The sequence below is a fragment of the Myotis yumanensis genome, unplaced genomic scaffold (genome assembly GCF_028538775.1).
Source record: "Myotis yumanensis isolate MYYU_CA2020_CCGP unplaced genomic scaffold, mMyoYum1.0.hap1 SCAF_10, whole genome shotgun sequence".
Taxonomy (NCBI): domain Eukaryota; kingdom Metazoa; phylum Chordata; class Mammalia; order Chiroptera; family Vespertilionidae; genus Myotis; species Myotis yumanensis.
The window spans coordinates 24,411,304-24,429,529 of NW_027223761.1; the positions used below are offsets into that span (position 1 = coordinate 24,411,304).

Consider the following 18,226-nt stretch of genomic DNA (forward strand, 5'->3'; position numbering starts at 1 on the left):
CTTTGTTTTGTGTTATTTCTTTAATTGAGATCATTCTGGCACGTTCCCAATCTCCATATTGTGGCAATCTTCTTTTCTTCAAGGGGATCCCCTTTATCCTCTGGTCTCAAAGAGTTACTGCATGTTCTCCCCTGAGGGACAAGGAATGCAATTGGGTCACCCTTGCATATTTTTTTTAGGTACAGAGCATGCTTATTCCTGGGTCCAGGAACTTTGAAGGCAGTGCTCTGCTCTGCTTTCGCAACACTTCTTGGCGGTATAGGTGTGCCTTGTCTGTAATTTGGAGGGGACACCCCCTTATCTGTGTTGGCATCTGTACTATGTAGGACTTGAGGTGGAACCCAATAATACTTGAGGTACTGCCTGGGAAAATAGTGTTCTGTGTCATCGCAGCCCTGCCCACTTGCAAATGATTTAACAGCAACACTGCGAGGGTTCCCAGTAGGAGTCATTTGCATCTGTACTGGTGAGCTTGGTGACTTCTTGGTGCTTGGAAACTGGCTTGTCTTTGCAGTCCTTTGTGAAAAGCCTACTGGACCAGTTTCCAGTTCTGTTTATGGAACTACGCCCATAACTCCCTCATACAGTGTTCAACTCAAAAACGTTTATATTTTTCTTTGGAAATTTAGCTTTTTTTTTTCTTTTTTACCATTTTGGGTACTTTAGTTTGAGCCCAAATGTTGGAACCCAAATGAGAAATTGGGTTGCCTGTAGAGACTGGTTAGGGTTGGAGAGGGGATTTTGATGCTAGATACTTACACTAATGTTTTTTAAGGTTTTATTGCTGTTGCTGTTGTTTTATTTTGTGAGTTTTCTTTTTTCTTTCTTTTTAAAAAAATTTCTTGGTACTTGGTATGAGATGAAGTTTCTCTGTTTTAGGACAAGTCTAGAGCTAAAAGAATCTCCATTGAATGGATGAGTCAGTTCTGCCTGCCCCTGTCTTCCCATTTCAGAACAGAGAGAACTTATAAGGTTCAGATACATTGGACTACAATGTAGGTGCCTGGAAATATACCACCTGCTGTAGCTGGCGTGTAGTTTCTAGTGTGATTCTTGAGTGAGTGATGTTAGGCTGTGTAATTGATCAGGGAAGCCAGTTATGCTTGCGCTTGCCTTATAGCACTGAGATAAAAATTAGTGATTAAGTGGAAGGCCAGATTTAGATTAGTTAGTATTCTATAAATTCTCATTCATCCAATTACGTTTATAGGTATCTTGTACTTTATGATATAAAAACCATAGTGGAAAAGCCAGTTGACATAAAGGGAACCCTCATTTTACTTAGTACCATTACAAAAGCAAAAATGGTTTTTCTACATAATAAATGTTCCAATAAAATAAGTTGAACCAAGGAGGAAAGATGACAGATAAGCCTGTGGTATACTCAGAATGTACCACAGTACTATGGTTGACTTTAACTCTTTCATTTCCTTTCTCTTTATCATTTAGTCCAATGCTTCTCAACTTTAATAGTATCTGAATCAATTTGAATATATGAATCTTGTCAAAATGCAGATTCTGATTTAGTGGATGGGATAGGTGGGGTGGAAGAAGGGAAGCTAAGATTCTGCGTTTCTCATAAACTCTGTGGTGACGCTGCTGGCCCATGGACCACACTTTGAGAAGCAGGCTTTGTTTAATATGCATGGACGTTTGTCCATATGTACATTTCCTAAAACTTATTTCAAGCCCCATAAATTTCTCTTTTTGTCGTATTATTTTTAGTCACAAATTTGAATTGCATTAATACACTTAATATATAAATGCAACACTCAAAAATTACCTGAAGTTTGAGACTTTAGGTTGCATAAAATAAACTCTTACTCAGAATTTTTCTAAAAATTGAAAGTCTGTATGATTCAATGCAATTAAAATGCCTGTGCAACAATGTCTGTAGCTCCCTATTCACTACTTCCAGAGTCATTGTTCTTTTATGGGAAATTTCCCCTGTGGTTTCACAGTAGCTGTAGACATCCACCCCTATCATTAAACGTGATGTATACTTGATAATTTTTCTAAATCTCACTGACACTTATGGAACCAGGTAGGTGGTATCTTCTAAATTAAAATTACAGTCTACCGTGTATGGGAATTTGATAAATAACCCATTGTTTTTGGCAATTTGGTAGTTAGAACATTGTTCAATCTGAACTTTAGTTCATTATAACAAATCCCACCTGAAATTCTAAAGAAAACAGAGAATCCTAATTAAAGAGGGCACACTTTTTTATTGAATGCTGACTGCCATTTGGTTCTTATAACCTACAAAATAGTGGTTCTAAAATATATTTTAAACAACATTTTTAGACAGCCTACTCATTTGATATGCAAGTGATTTGTATATATGCTCGATACTAAGACTTCCTTATCATGGACTAGAGAGGTGCTCTGTTTGGGCAGTGTTTACCCTGAGGAAGAGGAGAAGATGGTGAGAACATGGATAGGACTGCCAGCTCTGGGTGGCTCTAGCTTTCAGGGATTAGTCTTTAGTTACAGTGGAACAGTAGGTTTCCCAAGGAAGTAGTGATGGAGGAAACACTTAGAGATCTTTGGATGGTGACAGCTGTGCCTGGGACTGGAATGCCAGGTGGGGTGTTCTCTGCTCTAACCTGGCCTTTGTTCCAGGCATTTACTATCCCTTATTCCAGAATTCATTCCATCATTACAGTTCACTTTACCCAATTTCTATGCTAATAGAGAATATGGCAGAGGTCCTCAAACTTTTTAAACAGGGGGCCAGTTCCCTGTCCCTCAGACATTCCACACATGCACACTACGGGCCCGGGACGAGTCGGCTGCTAAGCAGGACAGGCAGCGGCGGCAAAAACACCTGGCGGGCCGGATAATTGTTTTTGGCGGGCCGTAGTTTGAGGACCCCTGGTTAGTTTTACTTTTGGGTAAGGTAGATCTCTAACCAATAGAAAAATCCTCACTCTTTCAGGTATGGGGCAGGGAATACAGGGGGTTAATAGAGGACTAGAGGTAAAATGCTTTCTATTAAACATGTATGGAAATTTATCTATCAAATTAATGATTCAGGGAAATATACTTTGTTTTCATGGTAGTTACATGTATGTATCACTCTGGGTATGAACTGAGAACCAGCAGTGTCTCTGGCACTCTTAGTGAGGCTGAGAAATGTCTGCAAGTGTCCACACTGTGAGTGTACCAGGGAATCAGCGAGTACTCTGGTCTGCAGGACTGTTTTGTAGGAAGTGTAATTGGATACCATGGACATAACATTATGGTTAAAAACTACATTTTTAAAGGCACTTCCTTCAAAGCTTTGGAACAGCTGTATTATCAGACATCATTTACTAAAATATTTAGTGGTTTCAATTGGCTGGTCATTCAGGTAAATAGGTGAGCATCTATAATGATCATCAGCTCCTTCCTTCCCCCACCCCCCACCCCCACCATTTTGGTTATGGATTTCAACTACCAATTATTTTCTTTGTGGAGTGTGAAGTGTTTTTTTGGTTTTGTTTTGTTTTGTTTCTGTTTTTTAGTCTTCTTAGCTAAATAATGTATACCTAATGGGAAAATACTACAGAAATAACTTAGAGGGATGGAAGAAACTAGTGCTTGTAGCTGAAGGCCTAGTTTTCCTTTGGAATCTGAGGTCCTGACCTTGTTCTATCAGGGGAACCACAGCGAGTAGAGGAGTTGATTAAAAACTCTGGTCCTTTTTTCCTCTGGTACGAAACAGGGGTAATTATAGTTACCTATACCTCCAGGGTCCTATGACTCTTAATTACTTAATATTTGCAAAGTGTTTGGAGATCTTTGAATTAAAAGTGCTGAGCAGTGGAATCAAAGTTCAGTGTAATTATAATTGGAATGAAAGTTTGTATTCCCGCCTTCCTTTCACATTCCAACATGCTGTCTTTTTTGGCCAAGCCAAACAGTACTCATGATTACCACTTGGCCCACTTCTCTCTCTAACCATGTTTCTTTTTGTAACTCACTTCAGCCTAAAAATGAATGAATGAATGAATGAATGAAGTTTAAAATCTATCCAGACCCTTAACCCCACCCCCACACTTAAGTAACTATTTAATATTTCTTTTTAAAATTCAGTAGCCACTAGGAATAAAACCAATAAATTAATTCACCTCTTCCAGTCTATCATTCTTTTGGGTCCTCCTACACATGGTGATGAACTGGGCTTCCTGAAGCATTCTGCTCAGAAACTCTCAGCAGTTCTTTTGTGCCTGTAAGGCAGAGGCCAAACTCTTTAACATCATCCTCAGAGCCTTCCAAAATCTGACAATCATTCACTCTTATCTATCACTATTTCTATCCAGAACTCTTCTCTCCGGAAATGTACTACATGCTTATCAACCTTCATGCTTTTAACCAAGCTGCAGTCCATCCACTGGCATCTTTTCTGGATATGCTTAAATCCTTTCCATCCCTTGCAGTCTTCTTCACAAAGCAGTCTTCATAATCTAACAGGAAGTAACCTCTCTCTCTTTATAGAATTTTATCTATATTTGTCCTGGGTCGCTTCTACCTTTATATTTTAGTTAATTACATATATGTCCTAACTCCTCCTTAGACTATAAGACTTGAAAATTAGATTCCGTGTCTAATGAATGAACAAACAAAAGTAAGGCGAATATAGACACATAGTTAAGCTGGACAAAAAATTAAAGATTATATTGATTTGCAAGATTTAATTAAGGTGGTATTTTGATAGGTTTGCATTATGTGTGTAAGGAATTAAATTGATAATTTCTTCAACATTACCATTATCCTTATTGCTTATAGGACTAAGATGAGCATCCATATCTTTAGACTGTGTTTGATTACATGCTCATTGACAAAACTCAAAGGGACTGGGAACAAAGCTTTGCATTTTCCCCCGTATGCCGAATTATTGTTTGGTTTTCCTTCTTAGCTTTTGCCATAGGAACTTGGTTCTAACATGTCAAATTTTTTGCAAAACTTTCTTTTAGAGGAAAATTGCATGTTCTAAAATTTCAGTCACTGAAGTAATCAAGCCTTAAAGTTGAAGGGTCTTAGAGGTTATGTATAATCCACTACTACAAAGTAGTGTCTACATGGTGCTGCCTTTAGAAAGTTGGGCCCCAGGATACACACAACTGCAGACAACTGTGTCTATATTGTATAAACTCGTTCTTTGACCACTCTTTGTAGCATAGCTTCTCTGTATTCCCTGCAGTTGAATAGTCCAAAACTGCCAGCATGTCTTGATGGTAAAAGCTTGGGCAAGAAGACAGATGACCTATTAGCTTTGTGATACCTGACAGTTACTTAACCTTTCTGAACCATAATTGCCTCGTCTGCATAATAGAGACAACAATACCTGTCCACTCTCCTTGTAAGAACCAAGTCAGATGATACTTGCGAATGTTCTCTAGTCTTTTAGACAAATACAAGGTATTCGTATAGCAGGAGAGCATGCCGTCATGGGTAGTCATCTAGTTGAATGTTTAAGACTTATGAGTCATATTTAAAACTAACCTTTATTCCTTCTGTATGGATTTCCTTTTTAGCCCTATATACCATATTTAATTTTTGAGAGTTGGTCTAAAAAAGATCTTCCTAGCATTTTAGAGATTTGGTTGACTTGATTGTGATTGTGCATTGTTGTAAATGTTGGAGCAGAATTACACGGCACCAATGAATTTATTATTTATAAACAGATATATAAACTCATGCTCTCCTTAGCAATATTGTGCAGCCTCTTTGCCTTTTATGTAATAAAGACTCATCTGAATGGCTAATACATAAAAATTATCTTAGAAGCTCTTAAACTTTTATCATTTTTAATGCAGTATATGAAATTATTGAAGAGGTCAGTTTTAAAAAAAGAAGTTAAAAGACTGAAAATTCCCCATTTTACTATTATGATTATTCCTGAGTACTGTCCAAGTCTGCTATTGATGTCAGAAACACTGCTACACAGGAAGTAGTAGGGACAGTTAGTATGCTGTAGTGTTATTTGCTTAATTATTCAAGTAAGGTTTTACCCTATTAGAGAAACTCCAGAGATTGCTCATGGGTGATAATCCATCAAATTTCTTAGAGCTTTTAATTTCGGTTTAGCACAGCCTATGCTTGATCTAATGATTTCAGTGAGTTCACTGATGCCTTCCAAAGGACATCATGAAATGATGTCAGAACTGTCTTTTCTCGTGGTTTAATGAGCTCATCAGTACGTTTTTACTGGACACTATTACATTATTCTGTGTTAAGCTGATGGGAGATCAGACATGATCCATTCCCTCGGAGAACTTATCATTCAACTAAAGACTGACCGTCATTGGCAAATACATTCACAATGAACAAATGAGTAGGGAATGGAGTGCTGAATGAGATGTAATGTGGAATTTTAAAGGAGCAGGAGGAGAGTGTGTGTAGGAGTAATTAGAGAAGGTGCGTATACATGATTTAATATCTGAACTGGGTCATGAAGGATAAGCAGGATTTAGTCACACAGAGAGAAAGGAGTTTGCCAAGAGAATGGAACAAGTCACTTACAGGCAATAATGTGTATGGGGCTCCCAGGACTTTGGCCTGATCAGAAAGCAGAGATGAAACAATTAGTAATATACGAAGTTAGCTAAGTAGGGTGAGGCCAATTTTGAATACCAGATAAAAGAGACTAGATTTGATCTGGTAGAGGGGAAAAGAAAAACGATTGTAAGTTTTTGTGTAAGAGAATGATAAGATGAGCATGGTTATTCAGGCAGTGGTTATTAGAGTTGAATGGAATAGAAAGGATGTCAAGTACATCAGAGGAACATTGCAGTCACACAATGAGATGGTGAGGGCTGAGCCAAGAAGGTGGCTGTGGGCTGGAGAGAGAGGGGTGGACAGGAGAAGTGTTTTAAAGGGAAAATGAGCAGGACTTCTCCACTGACCAGATTTGAAGGCTGTACAAGAAATGTATTGTCAAACATGATTTCAAGATTTCCAGCCTGTGGCTCGGTGGTCCAAAGTATCTAGAAACTATTGCCAGAAACAGAAAAGTTAGGAAGTTACATTGTCCTGACAAAAAGTGTGGGTTTGTTGTCAGGTACACCCGACTTCAAGGCTTGTGAGTAGGCAGTTAGCATTGAAGAAGTGTCACTCATGGAGGCCTGGGGGTGGATTTTTTCACCAGGTGATTAATTACTATATCTATGCAGATGTTCTGCTTTGAGGGATGCCTGTGTTAAGCTTCAGGATGAAAGCCAAGTAATATTTATTCAGACGCTATTTGTCCCTCTGATATTTGCTTGTGGAACTGATGAGAAAATGATATATAAAGAACTAACCATTTTTTCAACCAAAAAAAATAAAACAATACAAAGCTAAATGAGACCAGTGAAAGGCAGGATAAACTTCTTTAAGGCTGGTATAAAAAGGGTATCATTAAAAGATTCATTATCAAAAATAACCTTAAGAAAAGACTTGTTACTATGTTAGTGGTAATAAAACAATTTTTCAAATCTGTAGTTAAGATGCCTCAGTACTTTGGGCCATTTAAGCAGTTAGTGTGGACACTTAATAAATACTTATTAAAGTTACTCTGCAGAATGGCTACCATCAACAAATCAACAGACAACAAGTTCTGGTGAGGATGTGGAGAAAAGGGAAGCCTAGTACACTGCTGGTGGGAATGCAGACTGGTACAGCCATTATGGAAAACAGTATGGAGTTTCCTCAAAAAATTAAATGTGGAACTGCCATTTGACCCAGTGCTTCCAATTCTAGGAATATATCCTACGAAACCCAAAACGTCAATCAGAAAGAATGTGTGCACCCCTATGTTCATAGCAGTGCAATTTACAATAGCTAACATCTGGAAACAGCCCAAGTGCCCATCTGTAGATGAGTGGATAAAAAAGCTGTGGTACTTTATACCCTGGAATACTATGCACAAGTAAAAAAGAATGATCTCTTACCCTTTGAGACAGCATGGAGGGACCTGGAGAGTATTATGCTAAGCGAAATAAGCCAGACAGAGAAAGACAAGTATCACATGATCTCACTCATATGCGGAATCTAATGAACAAAATAAACTGATGAACAAAATAGATCCTGAGACATGGAAGCATGGAACAGACTGAGGAATCTCAGAGGGAAGGCAGAGATGGGTAGGTGGGTGGGAAGAGATCAGCCAAACTTGTATGCATAAATGCATAACCCATGGACATATACAATAGGGTGGTGGAGGCCTAGGTGGATGGGGAGGGCTAGAAGGGGCCAATGGGGGAGAGGGGAAGAAGAACATATGTAATACTTCCAACAATAAATAATTTTAAAAAAGAAACTCTGCTTTATTTGCTCTAAGATGCACTTTTTCTTTAGCATCTCTGAATTTGGATTGTGTCTTACAGCTGATGTCATTTTATTGTTCTTGTTGGCTATGCAGCAGTCATAATTGCCATTGCCTGAGCCAATTTATTTTGCTTAATTTTATTACATACATACAAAAATTACATATGATAAATCTATCCAAATAAGTATAAAATAACTCTTTTGAGTAAATATACAATAATAGTTCTAAGTGATGAAATAAACAGCAGTTTTATTGGCTGCATTTTTAAATTCTTAGTGGTACATAAAATGGTATATTTTACAATGATAATATCTTAGATTTAATGAAATATAATATTAAAAGAGAGCTGATCACCGCAAATCTCTACCAGTGTGCTAGAGATGGCTGGAGTATATTCTAAATTTGCATCCTTTCACCGACCTACATTAGAGGTGTCCCTTGGGTTATTTTCATTTGGACTGGGAACATTAGGAGGAAGGATTTTCATTCAATGGTGTAAGTACCGCCTGCCAGGAATAGAAACCTCCTTGGAGGATCCATTTCTTTGATGGTACAGAATCCAGAACATTCACAAAAGTCCAGGTATTAGCAGAATGGACATCTGTGTTTTACTCAAACCAGCGCACCCTTCCTAACCTCAGACCAGTGTGCACTGCAAGCAGTGCTGAGCAGACTTGCTCTTCGTGCGAAGGGAGAATGAATCTACGAGGGAGTTGGTTGGTGTTTGGGGATGATAATAAAGTCTGTTGGGGGTAGCAAATGTGATCTCTTGTAAAAGTGGAGAGCAGAAGCATTTGTTTCTCAAGGCCAGAGTTTTCAGCCATCTCTGCAGTGTGACATATTGACGAGGCAGGTTGCCTTTCCAGTCAGTGACACTTCATGGACAGGAAAATGATCCCTTTTCCTACTGATTGGCACATGTGTGTCCTCTTGTAAGTCCATGCTCCAGAACTGAATGCGGGGATAAAGTTAGAGTGTCTGGGCTTCTCTTACTGCTGAGGGACCCGATGCTTCAGGTAAGTGGCTCTGAAGTCCTTCACCATCTGACGGTCACCTTGGGTTGGCCTGTAGGTATGTTTCATTTTGCTTGTTCATCCATTCTAATTGGCCTCCCAGAGCATGCGTGTAGAAGTAGAGCCAAATTTAGAGGATAGCAACCCTCTGGCAAACAGGAAAAGATTAATTTTGTGGTGTGCTGTTAAGGGACTTCCCAGGAAACTTCAAAAGCACAGAAAGAAGCACTGGCTGCCTATTCCAAAAACGTGCAAAATGCCACTCAGCTTTTTAAAGGTATGATAAACTCAGGGTGCGCAGATGTGGCAAGCGTGCACACACACACACACACACACACACACACAGGACCCCATTTCCAACAAAAGAGAAGCTGCACTCTCTTAGATGGGTTCCGTATATAAACCTGAGAAACCCAGGGGTGAGGGGCTCCAAGAGTTCTGGAAATAAATGTGGAGCCGCCTATGGGAGTCATTTGAATGGACTTCAGTGCCTTTTTGATCCTGACTTTTCCAGTTTTCTCTTAAGCAGACACTGTTTTCATGATATCAGCCTTAGGCATAGACACATCATTAAAATCAATGTGTAGAAAATGATTTCTGTTTGGAAATAAGCAAAACATTTTCAGTTCTGACCACCCAGGTGCAGTAGGAAAACCCTGGAGCTGGGGTTGGAGGCCCTCATTCTACTGTAATCTTTCTTCATGACATGAGACAAGTCCTCTGTGGCCTTTGGTCTCCTTATTTGTCAAACAGGATGCTGGGTCTTCTTTGCTGTAATAGATTATTATGGGAGAAAAATGTCAATGAAAAGCCCCCTTATAACTCCCTGACTTCTGTTTTATTGTGCTATTCATGCCTAGTTATCACATAGCAACAAAGGCCCACTCAGACCCCCCAGGCCACACACTCCTGCAAGAGGACCCTGTTGCTAACTTGGAAAAAAAAAGTACTATTACACTTACCGTTGTTGCTTAGTAACATTTCTGATGTTGTGTTCCTTGTGACAGCCTGAGCAGAGATCATTAAAAATTTAACTCCCAGAGCTTCTAAAGTGAGAGGAGGAAGGCGGAAAACTTGAAGCCACAATCTTTTTCACTTGCTTGGACGCCACCAAATCTCGGGGTTAGATGCTAAACCTCAGCGAAAACACTGCACGCCTCTGGTTTATATTAAACCACGCACAGCACACTCCTGACATTAACTTGTGTCTGGTGCAGCTGGAGTTTATCACCGATCCATAAAAAAAAAACCCAAACCTTGACCCTGCAGAATGGCCTGGAATGACAATCAGATGGGCTGCATCGTATCCCTCTGCCAAAGAAAGCCCTAACCACTTTCATGCCCTGTTTCTGCTTTCTCCCCACAGTTCCACCAGGTGAGAAGAGTGATGACCATCCTTTTCCTTACTATGGTTATTTCATACTTCGGTTGCATGAAGGCTGCCCCCATGAAAGAAGCGAACGTCCGAGGACAAGGCAGCTTGGCCTACCCAGGTGTGCGGACCCATGGGACTCTGGACAGCGTGAATGGGCCCAAGGCAGGTTCCAGAGGCCTGACGTCTTTGGCTGACACTTTCGAGCACGTGATCGAAGAGCTGCTGGATGAGGACCCGAAAGCCCGGCCCCAGGAAGAAAACAATAAGGACGCGGACTTGTACACGTCCAGGGTGATGCTCAGTAGTCAAGTGCCTTTGGAGCCGCCTCTTCTCTTTCTGCTCGAGGAATACAAAAATTACCTGGATGCTGCAAACATGTCCATGAGGGTCCGGCGCCACTCCGACCCGGCCCGCCGCGGGGAGCTGAGCGTGTGCGACAGCATTAGCGAGTGGGTCACGGCCGCGGATAAAAAGACTGCAGTGGACATGTCGGGCGGGACGGTCACGGTCCTGGAAAAAGTCCCTGTCTCGAAAGGCCAGCTGAAGCAGTACTTCTACGAGACCAAGTGCAATCCCATGGGTTACACAAAGGAGGGCTGCAGGGGCATAGACAAGAGGCATTGGAACTCCCAGTGCCGAACTACCCAGTCGTACGTGCGGGCCCTCACCATGGATAGCAAAAAGCGCATTGGCTGGCGATTCATAAGGATAGACACTTCCTGTGTATGTACACTGACCATTAAAAGGGGAAGATAGTGGCTTTATGTTGTATAGATTATATTGAGACAAAAAATTATCTATTTGTATATATACATAACAGGGTAAATTATTCAGTTAAGAAAAAAATAATTTTATGAACTGCATGTATAAATGAAGTTTATACAGTACAGTGGTTCTACAATCTATTTATTGGACATACCCATGACCAGAAGGGAAACAGTCATTTTGCGCACAACTTTTCAAAGTCTGCATTACATTCCTCGATCATGTTGTGGTTTGTTGCCGTTGCCAAGAATTGAAAAACGTAAAAAGTTTTAAAAAGATAATAATAAATTGCATGCTGCTTTAATTGTGAATTGATAATAAACTGTCCTCTTTCAGAAAACAGACAAAAAAAACACAAACAAAACAAAAACCGACAACAAAAATTTGAACCAAAACATTCCGTTTACATTTTAGACAGTAAGTATCTTCATTCTTGTTAGTACTCTGTTTTACTGCTTTTAAAATTCTGATAGCATTGGAATTAAAACAATGTCAAGGTGCTGTTGTCATCGCTTTACTGGCTTAGGGGATGGGGAATGGGAGGGGTCTATTTTTGTTTGTTTTGTGTTTTTTTTGTTTGTTAGTTTTTGTTTTTGTTTTTAAGTTCCCACAGGGAGTAGGGATGGGGAAAGAACCCCTTCAATATATATTCTGGTTGATAAAAGACTCATTTTTATGTTGTAGAGATGTTTGCAAAATCAATCAGATGACTAGAAAGTGAATAAAAATTAAGGCAACTGAACGAAGTGCTCACTCCAGTTCCCACAGTGCACCTCCTAGGCTCTCACTCACCCTTTGGGCCTTGGTCACAGGGAAAGCTTGTTTTGTTGCAAAGACCTACATTAACTTAGAGCACATTCTCTTCCCCCCACTCCCTCTTTGGTCCCTTCTTGTTTTCTCTTAAGGAAGAAAAATCAGTTCCGTGCTCTGAAATAGTTTACCACTGCTGTGAATGTTTGAACAAATGTCACTTCGTGGCACTCATAAGCATGGAGAATAGTGACTTTCTTTCTTTCTTTCTTTCTTTCTTTCTTTCTTTCTTTCTTTCTTTCTTTCTTTCTTCTCTCTCTCTCTCTCTCTCTCTCTCTCTCTCTCTCTTCTTTCTTTCTTTTTTAGATGAGAAAAAGAACAAAACAAAGACAAAGATTTTTTTTAAAATAAGAGGTAAACAATTTGGGTAAATCATTGTAAGGCTTAAAAGAAAAATCATGGTAAGGCTTAAAAATGTCTTGCGAGCAAAAGGTGGAGTTCTGTATGGACCCAGAGACACCTAGATCAGAACAGGTGCCCACACGGCCAGTGAAATGAGACTGAACATTGGCCATATGGTGGCTGTGTGGAGCTGACGTATTTTCGGGCGGCGCAGGAGGAATTTCTGAGTGGCCATCCTGAGGTCTAGGTGGGGGTGGGGAATGGTACTTGAGACATTCCAAAAGGGAGGCCTCTGAAGGACCCTTCAGAGGTGGCTCTGGAATGACACGTGTTAAGTTGCTTTGGACCTCCCGCTTTAAGTGCCTACATTACCTAACTGTGCTAAGAGGTTCTCTCTGGAGGACCATGCTCAAGCCGACTTAAGGCCCTCCACCCCTGGATAATTGCATAAAGCTGGCTTAGCCTGGAGCAGGCTCAGAACCAAGTGCGACATTGTGATGGTGAGACCTACGCTATGAGATACAACGCGTTAGCTACCTGAGCACTGACAGCTTTTCAATTAGACTTGAGGAAACCAGGGTTTTGTCTTTTGAGAACTTTGGGGAAGGGGGAAGGGAACAGGAAAAGACCCCAAAAACTCAGGTTGAGTGATCAAGGCTACCAATAGAAAATCTTGTCCAGAGACAAGGCTTTGAGAAGGTATCTGCACAGCTAGGACACCAAACACTCGAAGGTGCCTTGTTCAATGGAAGAGGCCAGGACAGAACTGGCAGAGTTTTGCTCCCCAGTGAAGGCCACAGCCACTTCCTGCCCATCCTGTCTGTTCACGGAGAGAGTCCCTGCCTCACCTCTGCCATCTTGGGTTAGGAGAAGTCAAGTTGGGAGCCTGGAATGGTGGTCCAGGCAAAAACGGACTCCAGTGAAAGTTAGGGCTAAGCCTATTGTCCCTTTCAGCCCACTGTCCAAATCTGAGAGTGTCCTGAACCAGTGTTCTTGAGTATCAAAAAACCTCAAGACATTGCTGTCTCGTAGTAAGGTGAGGGATAAGCTAAAGGGGACGTCCACCATGACCCAGGGAATGAAGATACTAGCAGCAAATAATTTCCCTTTGTTCAGTCTTTCATTTAGAATGAGCCTATTTTTTACAGTACCATCTGAATACCTGTCATTGAAGGAAGCATTTCTATAGCATAGGTTTGTTTTGTACTGTTTGAAAATACTGTCTTTGTAATTATTTTGAACATGTAATGAATATGTGGAATATCCGCTGTATGTTAACTTTTTGCAGCTCCGTTTTGAGGGATGAAATTATTTTAAAAAAACAAAACACAAAAAAGAAAAAGAAAAGAGTCCCCATCACAATCTCCAAGAGCTCAAAGGGCAGGTCTGCTGAGTGGTTGAATAAGAGACATTCAGCAATTGTGTGGTCAGTGGCTCTCTCTTACCCAATAAATTACATCACAGTCACACGCTTGGTGGTTTCCGTTGACCTAAGATTTATTTTGTTAAGATCGTTCTCTGTTGCTGTTCATTTTTGTTCTGTTCCGTTTTGTTTTGTTTTAAAGTCTTGCTGTGGTCTCTTTGTGGCAGAAGTGTTTCATGCATGGCAGCGGGCCTGTTGCTTTTTTATGGTGATTCCCATTGAAAATGTAAGTAAATGTCTGTGGCCTTGTTCTCTCTATGGTAAAGATATTATTCACCATGTAAAACAAACAAAAAATATTTATTGTATTTTAGTATATTTATATAATTATGTTATTGAAAAAAATTGGCATTAAAACTTAACGGCATCAGAAGCCTATTGTAAATACAAGTTCTATTTAAGTGTACTAATTAACATATAATATATGTTTTAAATATAGAATTTTTAATGTTTTTAAATATATTTTCAAAGTACATAAAATCTGGGGGTTCTGGGTTTTTTCTCTTCACTATAAAACAAACATGAAAACGTGTTTTATTATAAATACGTGTGTTCCTTGCTTTAAGACCAACCTGACTGGTTTTAGCAGTTGCACAAGCCCTCCAGAGAGGATGCTTACTTCAAAGCATGGGAGGCCAATCCTGCAGCCTGAGCTTCCAAGAAGCTCGAGGATTGGGCCTGTCTTCCACAGTGGAAGGCGGGAGTGTCATTTTCTAGGACACTTGAAAACCTTCCCCTTTGAAGTGATATACTTTCATCAAGTACCAACTATGTATCCTAGCAACATCAGGATCCAGGGCTGGCTGGCTCTATTTGATTATAAAATAACTGTTAAAAAAAATCAAAGTAGGTTTACTTAGGGATAATGAGAATAAATTGGCCCAAATTTAGAAAGTCAATGACTGGGGGGAAAAAATAAAATTCAATATTTAGAGGCGGGTCATGTACCCTCGGTTTGGAGACGGTGCCATTTGCATTATGTGTTTGTATCCATTGCACTGATTTAATTTTTGTACATGGAGCCACACAGATTTTATGTCATTGTACCCACAATCTAACAGATTGCTAGGATTTCTAAAAAGATTTGCCTCTGTGATGGCTGCCAAGCCGCTGGGTAATTTAGTTAAAGTGTTTAAAGTTATCACTAAATCTTAGGGAAATAAATGGAAGGATTTTAAATGAGAGAAAGAGCCATTAAGGAAAAAAAGCATCTGTTCCTACTCTTCCGACTCTCCATTTGAAAAGTCAACCCATCCCAGAACGTGGTGAACTATATCTGCGCAATGTATCATTTCTATTTCAAACACACACACATGGTTTCCTCTTGTATTGTCTTATAAATAAGGATCAAGAAAGTCATAACAAACATTGACTTGTGTTGTGTAGATGGAGGAGCGGATCGAATGTGATGAATTACTCAATCCTAATCTGACCAGTAAATTTGCAAAGTACTCTAAACTCTCAGAGCAATCCTCCACTGCCAACCAAAGCCTGAACCCGGCCGTGGAATTAGAACTCTAGTAAACTTCAGGCTTAAACAATTTTCATTGTCAGGGAAGACTAAAACATTGTTGAAAAGGTAAAAAAATAAATGACAATAAAATGTGAATTACTTGAAGTGAAAGGAATTTGGTAAACATTATGAAATTTTCATTAAAAGATGAGGTCAAAGAAAGAAACAAAAAAATAGAGGCATCTACTAAATCAACCAACTTAAAGTTAGTGGGAGTAGCCAACTTGTATTCTATCCCCTGGTACAAGCAGTTAAATCTGTTTAATCATTAAGATGCCTGGAAATAACCCAGAGCATTGCTTTGACCTATTGTTTCTTAGTAAGCCTCTGTGGTCGTTAGCGGTGTCAATGGAGTTTTCTTTTTATTATCTGTACTAACTCTATGACTACTATCACAGTTCTGAGTGGGAATGGGAACTAAATTTTAGAATAGATCAGTGTGGAATTATCCCTTATTCATTTGGTGGTTACTAGACTCTGGGTAAAATGTCAAACACCATAGGCCCGGCAACCAAAGGCTTCAGACCTGGTCTCAGTTCAGCCAGTACACTGGCAGTACCATGGCTTATGCCCAAAGCAAGACATACGTTTTCCTCCATATTCTCACATCAAGCCTATTCTGGAAGTCAGTGGAAATGGCTGCATTTTGACAATCCATTGTTAAGTAAAGAGTGTTAATAATTGGGATAAGAAACAATATGTCTACATAAATGTAGGTAGAGTATTTAGCCTAGAAAAAGTCATCATCTATGGATTTGATCAAACTTCAAAATGTTAACCAGCAAAATGAGTGATGGAATCTGGGCTTTTTCTTTTTTAAGCTGTGGGGTGGGTTTTTTTTTAACTTGCTTTAAAGGCTGTTGGTTGATTGGCTAGTTTAGGGCAGTGGTCGGCAAACCTCGGCTCTCGAGCCACATGCGGCTCTTTGTCCCCGTGGCATGGGCCATGAAGTTTCAATCGCACTGTACGTGCGCGCCCGCACGTGGTATTTTGTGGAAGAGCCACACTCAAGGGGCCAGTTTGCTGACACTGGTTGAGGGGGAGGGAGAGTAGGGAATCGGACTCTTGTCTACATTAAGCTCACTGGTGGTTGTTTCTGTAAGTCCCCACCTAAGAGCCAGCTCAGTGACTGGAGTAGGTGCAGCCACTCCGAAGCAGCCGGTGTTTATGTCCGTCCACCGAATGAATGAGCCACCTGCCTATCTGTTTCAAGTATCTATCCCAAGTACCTCCATCTGTTTCCTCAATTCTAGCCACCATTTTAATTTAAGACAACCTCCTTGTTTTTTGATATGTGAATAGATGCCTGAGGAATATGTTTAAATAGTAACAAAAATATTGTGATTTTACACATTATATTCCTCATTAAAAAGAAAAAAAGAGCCATTTATGTGACACTCTGTAGGATTTCCATAGGCCTTTACCTGAAGCCCTTTAATGATTTACTAGGTATAAAACACTAGATCAGGACATCCCAGACCTGGTATTTGCTTGTCTGAGTACCAATCCTGTATGCTTGCTAATGTAGGTAGCATGGAATTGTAAAAGCTGGTCTTCCAATTAATTAAATCTACTCCCCTCCCCCAATCCCACCCCTCCCCGCCCTCCCACACGCTAAACAGGACTTTTGTATTCATTATATATTTAAGTGTTGGTTGCTAATTTTTTACATCTGGAAAAGCAAAAGTACTTTTCCTAAGGAAAAATAAGTTCCTCTGTCCCAAAATACCCCCCACAAAACACTGTAGTTAATGACAGGGCATGTTGTAAGCCCGTAAGCGTTGAGAGACTGAGGTGGAGGTGTGTGCTCTGCACGTGGAGGCCCTCCCGAGGATGCTCCTGCAGCACACTGCACTTTGGGACTGTTCTCTCCAAATGGTTCCTTAGAGCCCAGGAGCAGGTCTGTGTAGAATGGCTGAACCCAGAGGAAATATTTTTGTCTAGCTTTAAGTGCTCAAATTGTGGAAAAATCTGTATCAAGTATTGCAATACACATTCAAATTTAGTCAACTACATTCTCCATTGAGCCCTAATATTTAAAAAAAAAAAAAGTTTCTGAATCGGGATTTAATGTATATGGGGGAGGGAGAGGAAACAGACACGAAGCAAACCAGAAACCCTCTAAACAACAGTGTCCTTCTTCAGAAGCTACGGAGCAGTGTTTACCTGGAGGGAGCAGCACCCATGCTCTCTCACTGGACTCCTGCAGTGGGCCTCCCAGCATCTCTAGGCACTTGTTAGACATCCATATTCTCAGGCCCCCTGACTTGTTGAGTCAGAAGCTCGGGGTTTAGGGCCCAGCAGCCTGTGTTTTTAAACAAGCCCTCCAGGTGGATGGTGACGCCCACTCAAGTTTGAGAGTCATTGGACTAAGGGCCATTGACAACCAGCCTGCCATGTACTCTAGAGAATAGCAAGATAGGGCAGCCCCCAAAATTAGAACTGTGAGTTCTGATATGGCCCTGAAAACATTCTGACCATCTAGATTTCCATTTCCTAAGAAACAGGAGAGCAGACAGTGGGTGTCCCCGGAGGAGCAGGGCTCAGAGTTGGGGGAGAGCACTGGTGACTTCAAGGCAACTGTGAAATGTGTGCCAGCAGAGCTCACTGCAGTGTATGGGCAACGCTTTTTCCTTTCAAAGCTACAGCAGTAGTGGATTCAGGACCCAGAGCATGTGGTCGTTTGTAA

The 18,226-nt window shown here is 40.4% G+C and overlaps 1 protein-coding gene across 5 annotated transcripts in view; it reads left to right on the top strand.

Annotated features, from left to right (window-relative positions):
- BDNF (brain derived neurotrophic factor) overlaps positions 1 to 11,844 on the top strand; it is a 128,940-nt gene extending 117,096 nt beyond the window's left edge. For all 5 annotated transcript variants that reach the window (XM_070426622.1, XM_070426624.1, XM_070426626.1 and 2 more), the window contains one exon: positions 10,676 to 11,844. In XM_070426622.1, the coding sequence (XP_070282723.1) occupies positions 10,676 to 11,440 (765 nt within the window). In that variant the 3' untranslated portion in view covers positions 11,441 to 11,844. The remainder of the gene's footprint in view (positions 1 to 10,675) is intronic.
- Positions 11,845 to 18,226: the final 6,382 nt, after the last annotated feature.